Source organism: Caretta caretta, chromosome 6 (genome assembly GCF_965140235.1).
Source record: "Caretta caretta isolate rCarCar2 chromosome 6, rCarCar1.hap1, whole genome shotgun sequence".
NCBI lineage: Eukaryota > Metazoa > Chordata > Testudines > Cheloniidae > Caretta > Caretta caretta.
This window is the reverse complement of record NC_134211.1, coordinates 82,086,151-82,098,609: the sequence shown is the minus strand read 5'-3', so window position 1 is coordinate 82,098,609 and position 12,459 is coordinate 82,086,151. Positions and strand designations below refer to the sequence as shown.

The 12,459-nt window shown below is 38.5% G+C and overlaps 1 protein-coding gene across 13 annotated transcripts in view; it reads left to right on the top strand.

The window, feature by feature from the left end:
- HEATR5A (HEAT repeat containing 5A) overlaps positions 1–12,459 on the top strand; it is a 128,324-nt gene that overhangs the window by 17,648 nt on the left and 98,217 nt on the right. For 12 of the 13 annotated variants that reach the window (XM_048852593.2, XM_048852589.2, XM_075129748.1 and 9 more), the window contains 3 exons: positions 5,019–5,179; positions 10,844–11,099; positions 12,182–12,337. In XM_048852593.2, the coding sequence (XP_048708550.1) occupies positions 5,019–5,179; positions 10,844–11,099; positions 12,182–12,337 (573 nt within the window). Of the gene's footprint in view, positions 1–5,018; positions 5,180–10,843; positions 11,100–12,181; positions 12,338–12,459 lie in introns of those variants that run through there. The other variant, XM_075129747.1, reaches the window with a different exon arrangement.

Below are 12,459 nucleotides of genomic sequence, written 5' to 3'. Positions count from 1 at the left end.
ATGCATATCTACTCCTCAGAGGGTGAAGGGATTTTCAGCTACGTGAAGGTGGAATGTGGCTTTGTAAGGGCACCAAGCCCCAGGATCTGTGGGGAAGTCTGGTTATATAACTCCATAGATTTTGGGACATCCGCTCAGAGTGCCTGTCCTTCAGACTCATTAGTAGCATGTTTCTCATATGAGCTGACAATGACACCTGGCAACAACTGCATGTTCAACCTTTTTTGCTTCTTGAATGGTAAAAGTTCTAGAGAGTTACTGCTCCTCTGTGTAGTGTTTAACATTGGATTGATTTTTTTCATTGGTTTACCAGGGCACAACGTTGCCTAGAATGGCTTGTTGCTGTATCTTTTCCTTTTCAGCTAGCCATGCCACCTGAAATCAAACATAGTCCCAACTGTGTAGTTGACTGAGTCTTAGTCACACAGAACTCCTAGCTGTGTTCATGCGGAGACCCTCTTGCCCTCTGAGGAAAGACTAGGGATCATAGACATCTTCTCTTTCTTTTCCCCCACCCCCATCAATCCTTCAGTTTTACCAGTCAGATATGGGAGTACAGCTGAGGAGCACTCTTTTTGGGGAGCGTGTCCATAGTATATAAGCTAAAGCAAATCATTATGGTTTTCGTTGTTGCCCAGCCCATTAAATTTTATGTAACAATAATTGAATTAGTTTTCTTAAAACAAAAACTGTTTTCTTGACTTTTGAGGAATTTTAAATAGAGATGATATAAATGGAACCTGAAATTTTTTAGGGAGCATGTATCTGTTTCAGCTGAGTATGGTACAAGCAGATTGTTGAATGAGCTCACTTAAGAGGCAGTTTCAGTGCCTTCACCTAGATTCCAAATGCACGATTCTGTAATCTGAGCGCTGAGTCACATAAGATGTTAAGTAATATTCCTATAATAAAACATCCGCATAGTTAAAGTTTTATCAATTTATTCCAACAAATCCACATTTAAATCCTCAAAGTCTTTCCAGATGGAAGGTCTATGGGGAAAAGGCGATACAATTCATAGCTGGTATAGTATACAAGCAAACTAATCATCAGTCCCATCAGGTCAAGAGGTAGTTGTAGATCCTCATTCAGTTCTTCACGGTGTTCTGTGTTTTCCTTTGCATCCATCATATTGTTGGTTTTTTTTATTGTTGATAATGTGGTGTTAGAAGAATGAAAAATTTAAATTCATCCTATACTCACTGAATGTAACAGGATGGAGAGCTGAATACATGAGCCCACACTCTGATCTACGCTCTTGACTTCAGAAAAGGCCTTAAATGTCATGAGTTAGGGTAGGAATGTAGCCAGGGAAATCATGAGAGAACTTGATTTTAATTAAGACTAAATTAGAAGCTTTCAGTATTTTGAAACTGTGTGTGTGTGTTTTTATATATTCACTCTCCCTTCTCAACAAGCTTATTTATGGATTATTTGACTGCTAAATACCATGTTAAAGAGAACAACTGAGTTAGAATCATACAATCATAGAATATCGGGGTTGGAAGGGGCCTCAGGAGGTCATCCAGTCCAACCCCCTGCTCAAAGCAGGATCAGTCCCCAACTAAATCATTCCAGCCAGGGCTTTGTCAAGCCTGACCTTAAAAATACCTAAGGAAGGAGATTCCAACACCTCCCTAGGTAACTCATTCCAGTGTTTCACCACCCTCCTAGTGAAAAAGTTTTTCCTAATATCCAATCTAAACCTCCCCCACTGCAACTTGAGACCATTACTCCTTGTTCTGTCATTAGCTACCACTGAGAACAGTCTAGATCCATCCTCTTTGGAACCCCCTTTCAGGTAGTTGAAAGCAGTTATCAAATCCGCCCCCCATTCTTCTCTTCCGTAGACTAAACAATCCCAGTTCCCTCAGCCTCTCCTCATAAATCATGTGTTCCTGTTCCCTAATCATTTTTGTTGCCCTCCGCTGGACTCTTTCCAATTTTTCCACATCCTTCTTGTAGTGTGGAGCCCAAAACTGGACACAGTCGTCCAGATAAGGCCTCACAGAATCTTGAATAGAGGGGAACGATCACGTCCCTCGATCTGCTGGCAATGCCCCTACTTATACATCCCAAAATGCCATTGGCCTTCTTGGAAACCAGGGCACACTGACTCATATCCAGCTTCTTGTCCACTGTAACCCCTAGGTCCTTTTCTGCAGTACTGCTGCCGAGCCATTCGGTCCCTAGTCTGTAGCGGTGCATGGGATTCTTCTGTCCTAAGTGCAGGACTCTACACTTGTCCTTGTTGAACCTCATCAGATTACTTTTGGCCTAATCCTCTAATTTGTCTAGGTCCCTGTGTATCCTATCCCTACCCTCCAGCATATCTACTTCTCCTCCCAGTTTAGTGTCATCTGCAAACTTGCTGAGGGTGCAGTCCATGCCATCTTCCAGATCATTTATGAAGATATTGAACAGAACCGGCCCGAGGACCAACACTTGGGGCACTCCACTTGATACCGACTGCCAACAAGACATGGAGCCATTGAACACTACCCTGTTCCTGATTACTTTCCTCTCCTCTAAGTGCTTCAGAATTGATTCCTTGAGGACTTGCTCCATGATTTTTCCAGGGACTGAGGTGAGGCTGACTGGCCTGTAGTTGCCAGGATCTTCCTTCTTCCCTTTTTTAAAGATGGACACTAGATTAGCCTTTTTCCAGTCATCCGGGACTTCCCCCGATCGCCATGAGTTTTCAAAGGTAATGGCCAACGGCTCTGCAATCACATCCGCCAACTCCTTTAGCACTCTCGGATACAGCGCATCCAGCCCCATGGACTTGTGCTTGTCCAGCTTTTCTAAATAGTCCTGAACCACTTCTTTCTCCACAGAGGGCTGGTCACGTCCTCCCCATGCTGTGTTGCCCAATGCAGTAGTCTGGGAGCTGACCTTGTTCGTGAAGACAGAGGGAAAAAAAGCATTGAGTACATTAGCTTTTTCCACATTCTCTGTCACTAGATTGCCTCCCTCATTCAGTAAGCGACCCACACTTTCCTTGACTTTCTTCTTGTTGCTAACATACCTGAAGAAACCCTTCTTGTTACTCTTAACATCTCTTGCTAGCTGCAACTCCAGGTGTTATTTGGCCTTCCTGATTTCACTCCTGCATGCCCGAGCAATATTTTTATACTCCTCCCTGGTGATTTGTCCAATCTTCCACTTCTTGTAAGCTTCTTTTTTGTGTTTAAGATCAGCAAGGATTTCACTGTTAAGGCAAGCTGGTTGCCTGCCATATTTACTATTCTTTCTTCACATCGGGATGGTTTGTCCCTGTAACCTCAATAAGGATTCTTTAAAATACAGCCAGCTCTCCTGGACTCCTTTCCCCCCTCATGTTATTCTCCCAGGGGATCCTGCCCATCAGTTCCCTGAGGGAATCAAAGTCTGCTTTTTCTGAAGTCCAGGGTCCATATTCTGCTGCTCTCCTTTCTTCCCTGTGTCAGGATCCTGAACTCGACCATCTCATGGTCACTGCCTCCCAGGTTCCCATCCACTTTAGCTTCCCCTACTAATTCTTCCCAGTTTGTGAGCAGCAGGTCAAGAAGAGCTCTGCCCCTAGTTGGTTCCTCCAGCACTTGCACCAGGAAATTGTCCCCTACACTTTCCAAAAACTTCTTGGATTGTCTGTGCACCGCTGTATTGCTCTCCCAGCAGATATCAGCGTGTTTGAAGTCTCCCATGAGAACCAGGGCCTGCAATCTAGTAACTTCTGTGAGTTGCCGGAAGAAAGCCTCGTCCACCTCATCCCCCTGGTTCGGTGGTCTATAGCAGACTCCCACCACGACATCACCCTTGTTGCTCACGCTTCTAAACTTAATCCAGAGACACTCAGGTTTTTCTGCAGTTTCATACTTGAGCTCTGAGCAGTCATACTGCTCCCTTAAAACAGTGCAACTTAATACAGTGCAACTCCCCCACCTTTTCTGCCCTGCCTGTCCTGCCTGTTAAAGAAAACTGCCATATTTTTTCAGTTTCAGAAAAATTACTGTCTTTTGTAATAGACATTATCTATAGAATGAATAAATTTGCCTTATTTTCTTCTTTACCCCTTATGGTCAGTGTGGTCATAACTGCCTAATCTTAGCACTTAAGGGATGGGTGCCTGAGAAAGATAGCAAAAAGAAAAGGAGTACTTGTGGTACTTTAGAGACTAACAAATTTATTTGAGCATAAGCTTTCGTGAGCTACAGCTCACTTCATTGGATGAGCTTTGTCAGAAATGTCAAGGTTAGTCACCTATTGCTTTCACTGTTAGTGTTTTCGTTTTTAAGTTCAATATTATCTTAAGAATTTTAGGGTATTAAGTGTCTTATCAAGTATACGAGAGAGAAAGAATGAATTTTTGTGCTCTTACCACCTGTTTTGTCATGAAATTAAATCCCACAGTTCATCTGTCTCTCTCAGGGGGCCTGCTGTTTCACTTTTAGCATTAAATTTTTCTTTTGAATGACTATGAGAATTTTTCTAATGGAAGGAAAGTTGTAGGAGAGATGTTAGATGACCGCTCTTGCAGCGTGGAATTGCCTAGCTGACGTGTTTAGCACACATGCCTCAAAGTGTATCTTTAATAAAATCAGACACAGAACATGAACATATTCAATAATTCCCACGATCAGTAGTGACAAATTTAAGATAAGGTGGTTTTGTTGTTTGCAGACCCTGATGCACTAAAATGTTAAGATCTTGATTTGATTAATATCTAAGAACAAGTGGTTTCTGCTGTGCTATTTTCAGAAAAATTGAGCAGCAAAATGTTTATCTTGAAGCAGTTCTGGATTTAGGATGGCAGTTACTTCCATGTATTTCTAGGTCACGTTCATCAAAAGGGCTTCGAATCCTCAGAGCTTTGATTCTGGTTCTGTTATGAAATTTTGCTTTAAATATTTGGATTTACTAATGTAGTTGGGAAAGATTAATTGGTATTCATCACAATTTTTTTTAAGATGCAAAGAAGTTACAACTGCCCTTTACAGAGGTGTTTTTTTTTTTTTTTTAAATACATTTATGCTTAGCATCCACCCGGCAAAATGTTCGCAAAATTTCTCTGGACGAAGCCATGGAACTACTAGGAACAGGCTTTCTGCGTGGGAGTTCTGGATTTCTCCGAGCCGGTGGGGATATACTGAAAGGAATCAGTTCTGTCAGCAGAGATATTAGAGTTGGTGTTACTCAGGTTTGCATTATATGTTGTTTCTCTAATATTGCTGTGCATGTTTTTAAAAAGCTGTTAGTTTTGTTGTTTTGTATACTTGTTTACTGTTTGTGACAATAAATATGAAATAAGATTTTAGTGTACCATAGTATGATCCATATCTTGATTTATACTGAAATTAATAGTACACAACAAAAATTACATGAATGTCGATAACTCATCTCCTAAGGCATCTCTATATTTTAGTTGAATTCCAAATGTAACCTTCTATTTACTATTTTTTGGAAATTGTTAGGAGTAAATTTGTATGGGTTAAAGCTACAAATAATAACTTACTGAGTGTTCTGGAGTCCTTTCCTCTTAGTATAATTTTTATATTTAAAATTTGAGGAATACATTATTTTATGTTCTTGTGGCTTTTTAAAATTATTTTTTAAGAGTTTTAAATTGGAATCTGTCTCCTGATGTATAGTGAAATACGCATTCTCATAGTGCCAGTATTAGAGAACATTCAAAATGTTCTCTTGCTTTCTCTGTTAATTTGGCTCATACTCAGGTTGAAAAAGTGGTTCTACTCTGAGAAGTGATTGTAAGAAAGGCAGCATCTTATTCATTACATCTGATCATTGTAGGTATACAGGGTCATTGCTGCTTGCTATAGTAACAGAAATAAGATTTTACTTTTCTACTACTTCTAGCTCTGCAGACCTAGTGCTGCTCAGAGGATGTGAGATGGATTGTATTCTTTCTTGTGCATCATAAACAGAATTATTTTCATACACCTATATTTGGTGATCCTTAATCAAGCAATACTCCCATTCCCTTTAATAAGAGGTTATTGGAGTTTTCTTCCTCTTATGAATAGTGTGGTCATAATTACCGGATCTTAGCACTTTAGTAATGTGTGCCTGAGAAAGGTAGGTAGAGCTTTGTCAGAGATGTCAAGGTTTGTCACCTGTTGCTTTCCCTGTTACTGTTTTCATTTTTCAGTCAATATTCAATCAGTTATTCCCCTTAACTGCTGCTAAGAATGTCCTGCGGAATCTGAAAGACTACACTCTTTCCAAGCCTCCTACCCTTCTGAAGGGGGCCTGGATAGATGAATCCGTTTTCTACTCCCATCAGCTCAAAGACAGGACCTTTTTAATATTGTGTCACCTCCACTATGGGGGACACAGTTCAGAACATTGGCAGCTGAACTTCCTCTATCAAATCTCTTGTATGAGCGTCATAGAAAGGGGTTAATAAGCTATACGTTGTTGTATTGAGTCTAATCCCTTGATAGTCCTTCAGCATTTTGATGGCCAGGTTGTGGGGTTGGGTTGTGGATTTAATATCTACACACACATCACCCTTAGACCATATCAGTTAAGAGGAGATCTTTGATAACCCTTAAACTCGTGAGAAATAAGGAGCGGGGAGTAGAATTCAGCGAGAAGTTGATCCCTATTGACAGTTTTTGTTACATGGCTCCGGGATGATCTACAGAGACATCAGCAAGAGGGATGGTGCTTCTGGTGGTAAATAGAAGATACAGGGGCCAGAGCATAAGGTGCACCATGTTAAAAGTATTTTTTTCAAATAATGACAAAATTAGTCTGTTGCACTGAAACTTGTTGAAAAAGCTTTTAAATTTAAAGTCTCGCACACTTCTTTAAAATGTGAAAGTAGTGAATCAAGCAAAGATCTGGTCTACTCACAGACTAGTACAGTTAAAGCAATACAATATTTTTGTGAAGATAAAACCTAAGTAATTCTGTATAAAACAGTGCTCATAAATTACAAAGTTGTTGAATAGTTGCATTTTACAACATGTAATAATAAAAGTATAGATTATAAATTATTGAAAATTGAAGCACTTCAGAGATAACTCCTAAAATACTGGGAAATATTTTGTATTCAAGAATATTTAGTATTTTTAGAGCACAAAGCAGTTTTTTGTGTACAGACAGTAAACTGTACTTTGACTTGCCAAGTAAATGTTCTTGGTAAATACAAAGCTCCTTACAAATTCAACACAATACGTTTGCTAAGTGAGTTGAGTTCATCATATATAATTTAAAGTTTGAGGGGAGGTTGGAATACCTTGGGATGAATTTTGAGGGCTATTAAAGTTATTGTCTGACAGTGCTGCAATGTGTGTTTATATATCTGTCAACAGTAATTTAGGAAATTGTCAGTCATCTTACTACCACACTGCCTCTCCATATTATCTTAATCCTACAGTTCCCATATCTGTTCTGCTGTTCTTGTTGTCATAAAATATGTATTCTGTTTTTGCCACAGTCCGGTGAAAACTTTCCTTAAGTTGTGGCATTCCCACTACATTATTGTTTTTTTTATCCTTCCCATAAAGTCTACCCCTATCTCTAACTTAATCTACATTAATACCCATGAAAAACTTTACGTGGTTTCTTTTGACTTTCATGTTTTTTAGACATCTGGCATATGTATTGAAGCCATTTATAATATTTGTCTTGCCTTTCTAAAATTGAGGAAAATTCATCTTTACATTTAAATGTGACTGTTTTGTTTTACTAAACAAAGTGCTTTTAAGTGCCTCAAGGAATATATTTTTGATTGGCTGTGCAGCACTTACGACAAATTGAGTTGTGTGGCCAGTCCTCGACATTAAGTACATTCAGTACAAAGTGCTGTACAAACATAAAATAAGACAGTTCCTGCCTGAAAGAGCTTGAAGTTGAGAACTGACGTTATAAACGCATGGTGCTGATGTTTATTAAACACAGGTAGTATTTTTTTCTCCTGACACCCACATTTCAAGAGCCATATTTCAGTAGCATTAAATAAGCTTCTGAATCTGTGCCCAAAATTATGCCAAGAAGTTTGTGTGCAAAGTTTTGCAAGCCCAGACTTGTATTTTTATGTGCAAACAGAATGTAGACGTGTGTAAGCAAGTTTTGCATATGGATCTCTGTGTCCCTTGTTCAAAAATGTAACCCTGAAGATTTTAAATAGCTCTTTTTAAATGTAAAAAGAACTTTAACAATTGAGACTTCACATCCAACATAGATTTAAGAAAACATTTGTGTTTTCTGGTTACCTAGAGGGTTATAACTCATAAATTCCAAATCCTGAACATTCAATTAAATTCTCCTGAATATGCACATCTGAATCATTCTGTTCAATCCCCATCAGCAAAAAAACTTTAAGAATAGATGCCCATACTCCAGTTTACTATAACTGCTGAACAGTAGATATTGAAACAATTTTAAATCGTGATGATAAATTATCTGATATTTCGAATTAAAAGGTTAGGTGCTATGGTTTAGTGATTAGTGTGTGGGATTAGGAATAGGGAGATGTGTTCTCATCAGAATCATAGAATATCAGGATTGGAAGGGACCTCAGGAGGTCATCTAGTCCAACCCCCTGCTCATACATACTAATAATTTATGAAAATAAAATTGTTGACTGTGCGCATTTTTTTACATTCAAAAGGAAAGGAAATATAGTAGATTTAAGTCAAAGTAGGTTGTTACAGTAAATATAGAAATTGTTTTCAATTCATCCCACTTGCCCTGTCGTTCCTCAAATAGTCCACTTGTTATAATAATAGACAGTTAATTGCTCCATTTATCTCAATTTATTCTGGTTAACCACATTTCAGTAGTTGGTGTTTGTTTTTGCAAACATACTGATGAAATTGATTTCATCTGCCATTGTTTTACTACGGGACCTTGGACAAGTTCATTTAATTACCCTATTCCTCAGTTTTCCCATCTCTAAAGTGGAGATAATACAATGGTGTGTTGTGAGGCTTAATTAATATCTGCCAAGTGCTTTTAGATTGGAGGAAGAAAAGCAATATAGAGGTACAAACTAATATACTCTTTAGTTAGTGTTTTCCTTCTCTGCATCCTCAGGTAAAATGATGGGTGTCATAAATATAAAGGGAAGGGTAACCACCTTTCTGTATACAGTGCTATAAAATCCCTCCTGGCCAGAGGCAAAATCCTTTCACCTGTAAAGGATTAAGAAGCTAAGGTAACCTCGCTGGCATCTGACCCAAAATAACCAATGAGGGGACAAGATACTTTCAAATCTGGAGGTGGGGGGAAAAAGGCTTTTGTCTGTCTGTGTGTATACCTTTGCCGGAACAGATCAAGGATGCAAGCCTTCCAACTCCTGTAAAGTTAGTAAGTAATCTAGCAAGAAAATGTGTTAGGTTTTCTTTAGTTTGGCTTGTAAATTCGCTGTGCTGGAGGGAATGTGTATTCCTGTTTTTGTGTCTTTTTGTAACATAAGGTTTTGCCTAGACGGATTCTCTATGTTTTAAATCTGACTGCCTGTAAGATTATCTTCCATTCTGATCTTACAGAGTTGTTCTCATATCTTTTTTTTGTTCTTCTAATAAAGTTCTGTTTTTTAAGAATCTGATTGGGTTTCTAGGATCCTAAGAAACGCAAGCTGGTCTGTGCTCAACTTGTTTATTCTCAAGCCTCCCCAGGAAAGGGGGTATAAGGGCTTGGGGGGATTGCTGGGGGAAGAGGAACTCCAAATGGTTCTTTTCCCCGGTTCTTTGTTAAAGCGCTTGGTGGTGGCAGCATACTGTTCAAGAACAAGGCAAAGTTTGTGCCTTGGGAAATGTTTTAACCTAAGCTGGTAAAAATAAGCTTAGGGGGTCTTTCATGAGGGTCCCCACATCTGTACCGTAGAGTTCAGAGTGGGGAGGGAACCTTGACAATGGGAAACCTGCATACTGACGAACTGTAGTACTTAACAAATTACAGCATAGAAAGGAAGTTGTTATAATCAGACATGAGGCAAAATATGCATGGGTTATTGCTATTTTTATAGTGAACGTTGTTCATTGCAAACTCTTATTGTTGAATTTCATTCATATATATACTCACATTTTTATGTGCTCGCTTTTCATGGTGATGGCAAATATGTGCATATAAAACATACAGTTGTTAACCATTTGTAAAGAACTCTATTATGCAGCAAGATAAATGATTTTGTGGTGATTAGATTTGTAAAGTGGCTCTGCATTCTTTCTTTTGGTTGTTTGTGACATCTGTAGCCTTTGTATGAGTCCTCTGTTGCAAGACAAACAACTAAAATTCATTAAAATGAAGAGCTGTGCCTGATGGCTGCAAATATTCCCTAAATCTAGGCCAGCAAAAACAAAATTCTCTTAGGGATATGGGTTATAGTTTTGTAACATCGTGGTTCTTAAAATGCATTCATACATTAAATTTGGGCTCCATGTGCAGAATTTTAAATAGCTGAAAGCTGTTGTTCAGGGAGGTCAAACACAATGTTTTACATAACAAGTGCCTGTTCAGGGTAAACTGGCACTTCTTACACACTGAAATGAAATAAAATAGACAAGCATCTTGAATTAACTTGCAGTTTGACCAGATTCAGTGCTGCTGGTACAGTGTTAATTGAAAGTAATTTTTAAATACTACTGCCTAAATTGACAGATAAAATGTCCTACATCAGAAAGGCAAAAGAACTTCCAACTCAGTTAAAACTGAGAACATACACAAAATTGTCCTATAAAGGAAATTAAATATGGTTTCTATAGAGAATGTGGTATCCTTGTTTTTGATATAGTGCGGGGTGATATTAAGCATTTACATGTCTCTGTAAATGTAAATGGCAATTTTCCAGATGACTTTATTCTAAATATTACTTCCTTCAAATCTTTTTCAGGCATATGTGGTATTTGTCTCTACATTAGGAGGACAGTGGCTTGAAAGGAATTTCTCTTCCTTACTTTCCCATATTTTAGATCTAGTGTCTCAGTCTCACCCTAAAGCTATTCAGACTCAAATGGATGCTATCTGCTGTCGCCGTTGTATTTCATTTATCCTTCGAGCTACAGTAGGAGGTCTTCTTGGAGAAAAAGCTCAAATTGCAGCTGCCAAAGAGATTTGTCAAGCCATCTGGAAGCTGAAGAAAGTTGTGGGTATGGGACTAACAAGATTATCTGTTTGTGGGGGAGGCTGGTTTTTTAAACCAGTGCTAAAATGATTGTTTGCCTACCCTAATTCTGAAGATTCTGCAGAAATAGAACTTCTACTTCTGGTATATTACCATAATAATGTAGAGAAAAGTTTCTGGGTTTTTTTTCAGGTTGTTTTATTGATTAAAAATAAATAAAAAAAACTTCTTACACTTGTCACATAGCAGAATTATTTTTAACAGTAAAACACAGATAACAGAATAGATCAAATACATTTAAACTGTAATTGTTACAAATGGGGCCAGATTCTCTCTCCCTGCTCCAGCCATTTCATACTACTCAGGTGGTGCAAAATGGCAGAACCTGGCCCAACCAGCCATCTGCAAATTCCCTGGGTGGAAGGCAGATTTTTAGATGGCATAACATTCTGTGCCTGGCTCCTGTGCCAACTACTTCTCCAGCATTGAGGGTGTGGTGAGAGGACTAGAGCATGCCTTTGCTGTGCCAATTCTCAACTGGTGTATAGTCCTATATCTTGCTGCTGGTTCAATCTGTAGTGTCCTAAAATAAAATTTAGTTGACTAACTCTAAATTTTGCTGTGTATGTGTTCCTAGCTTTGCTGCCTTATAGGCGTAACTATCTTGAAACATCTCTTACTTTTTTTAAAGTGCCGTATAGTGAAGGTAATCAAACCTGGCACCCACCCCATGTCAAAATATGGCCCATTCAAATCCCCATGGGTTTAGTTGAAAATGGAAGGGTTCTTGGTTGCTACCATTCGTTGTCACCTGCTAAATTGGCAATGTGGTGTTTTTTATTTTATGATTGTTTTTCTACTCTTCTCACCCACCCACTACTTACCCTGGAACTAAATAATGTCCTTTTCTGTGGCAGCTTGATTGAGGTATGGAAAGTCTCAGCTGAGTCCCATTGAAAATTCTGAATCTTATGTGAGACAGTTAATGATAGAAGAATATTTCTAATGTAGCTACCATATCATTGCATTCTTTATTCTGTCTCTTTGTATTTTATTATTATTTTATTTTAATGTGCAATGATTTCACAGTTTCTAATGTGTTACCAGATGTTGTAATGAGTGATGGTAACTTGGAAACTCGGATTGGTACAACAGACGTAACAGCAAGCCAACATGTTCTTGTGTGTGTATTACACGAACTGGGAAGTCTCGTACATGGTTTAAGCACTACTGCTGCACCATTGCTACAAGATTCCAGTACAGGTAATGGATTAGTTTGCAAAATATTTTCCTTGAGTTTTTTTGCAGATTTGATCGCAACAATGTATTCTTATTTTTGCAGAATATTTCAGACTAACATATGGAAAGATATGAACACAGATAAA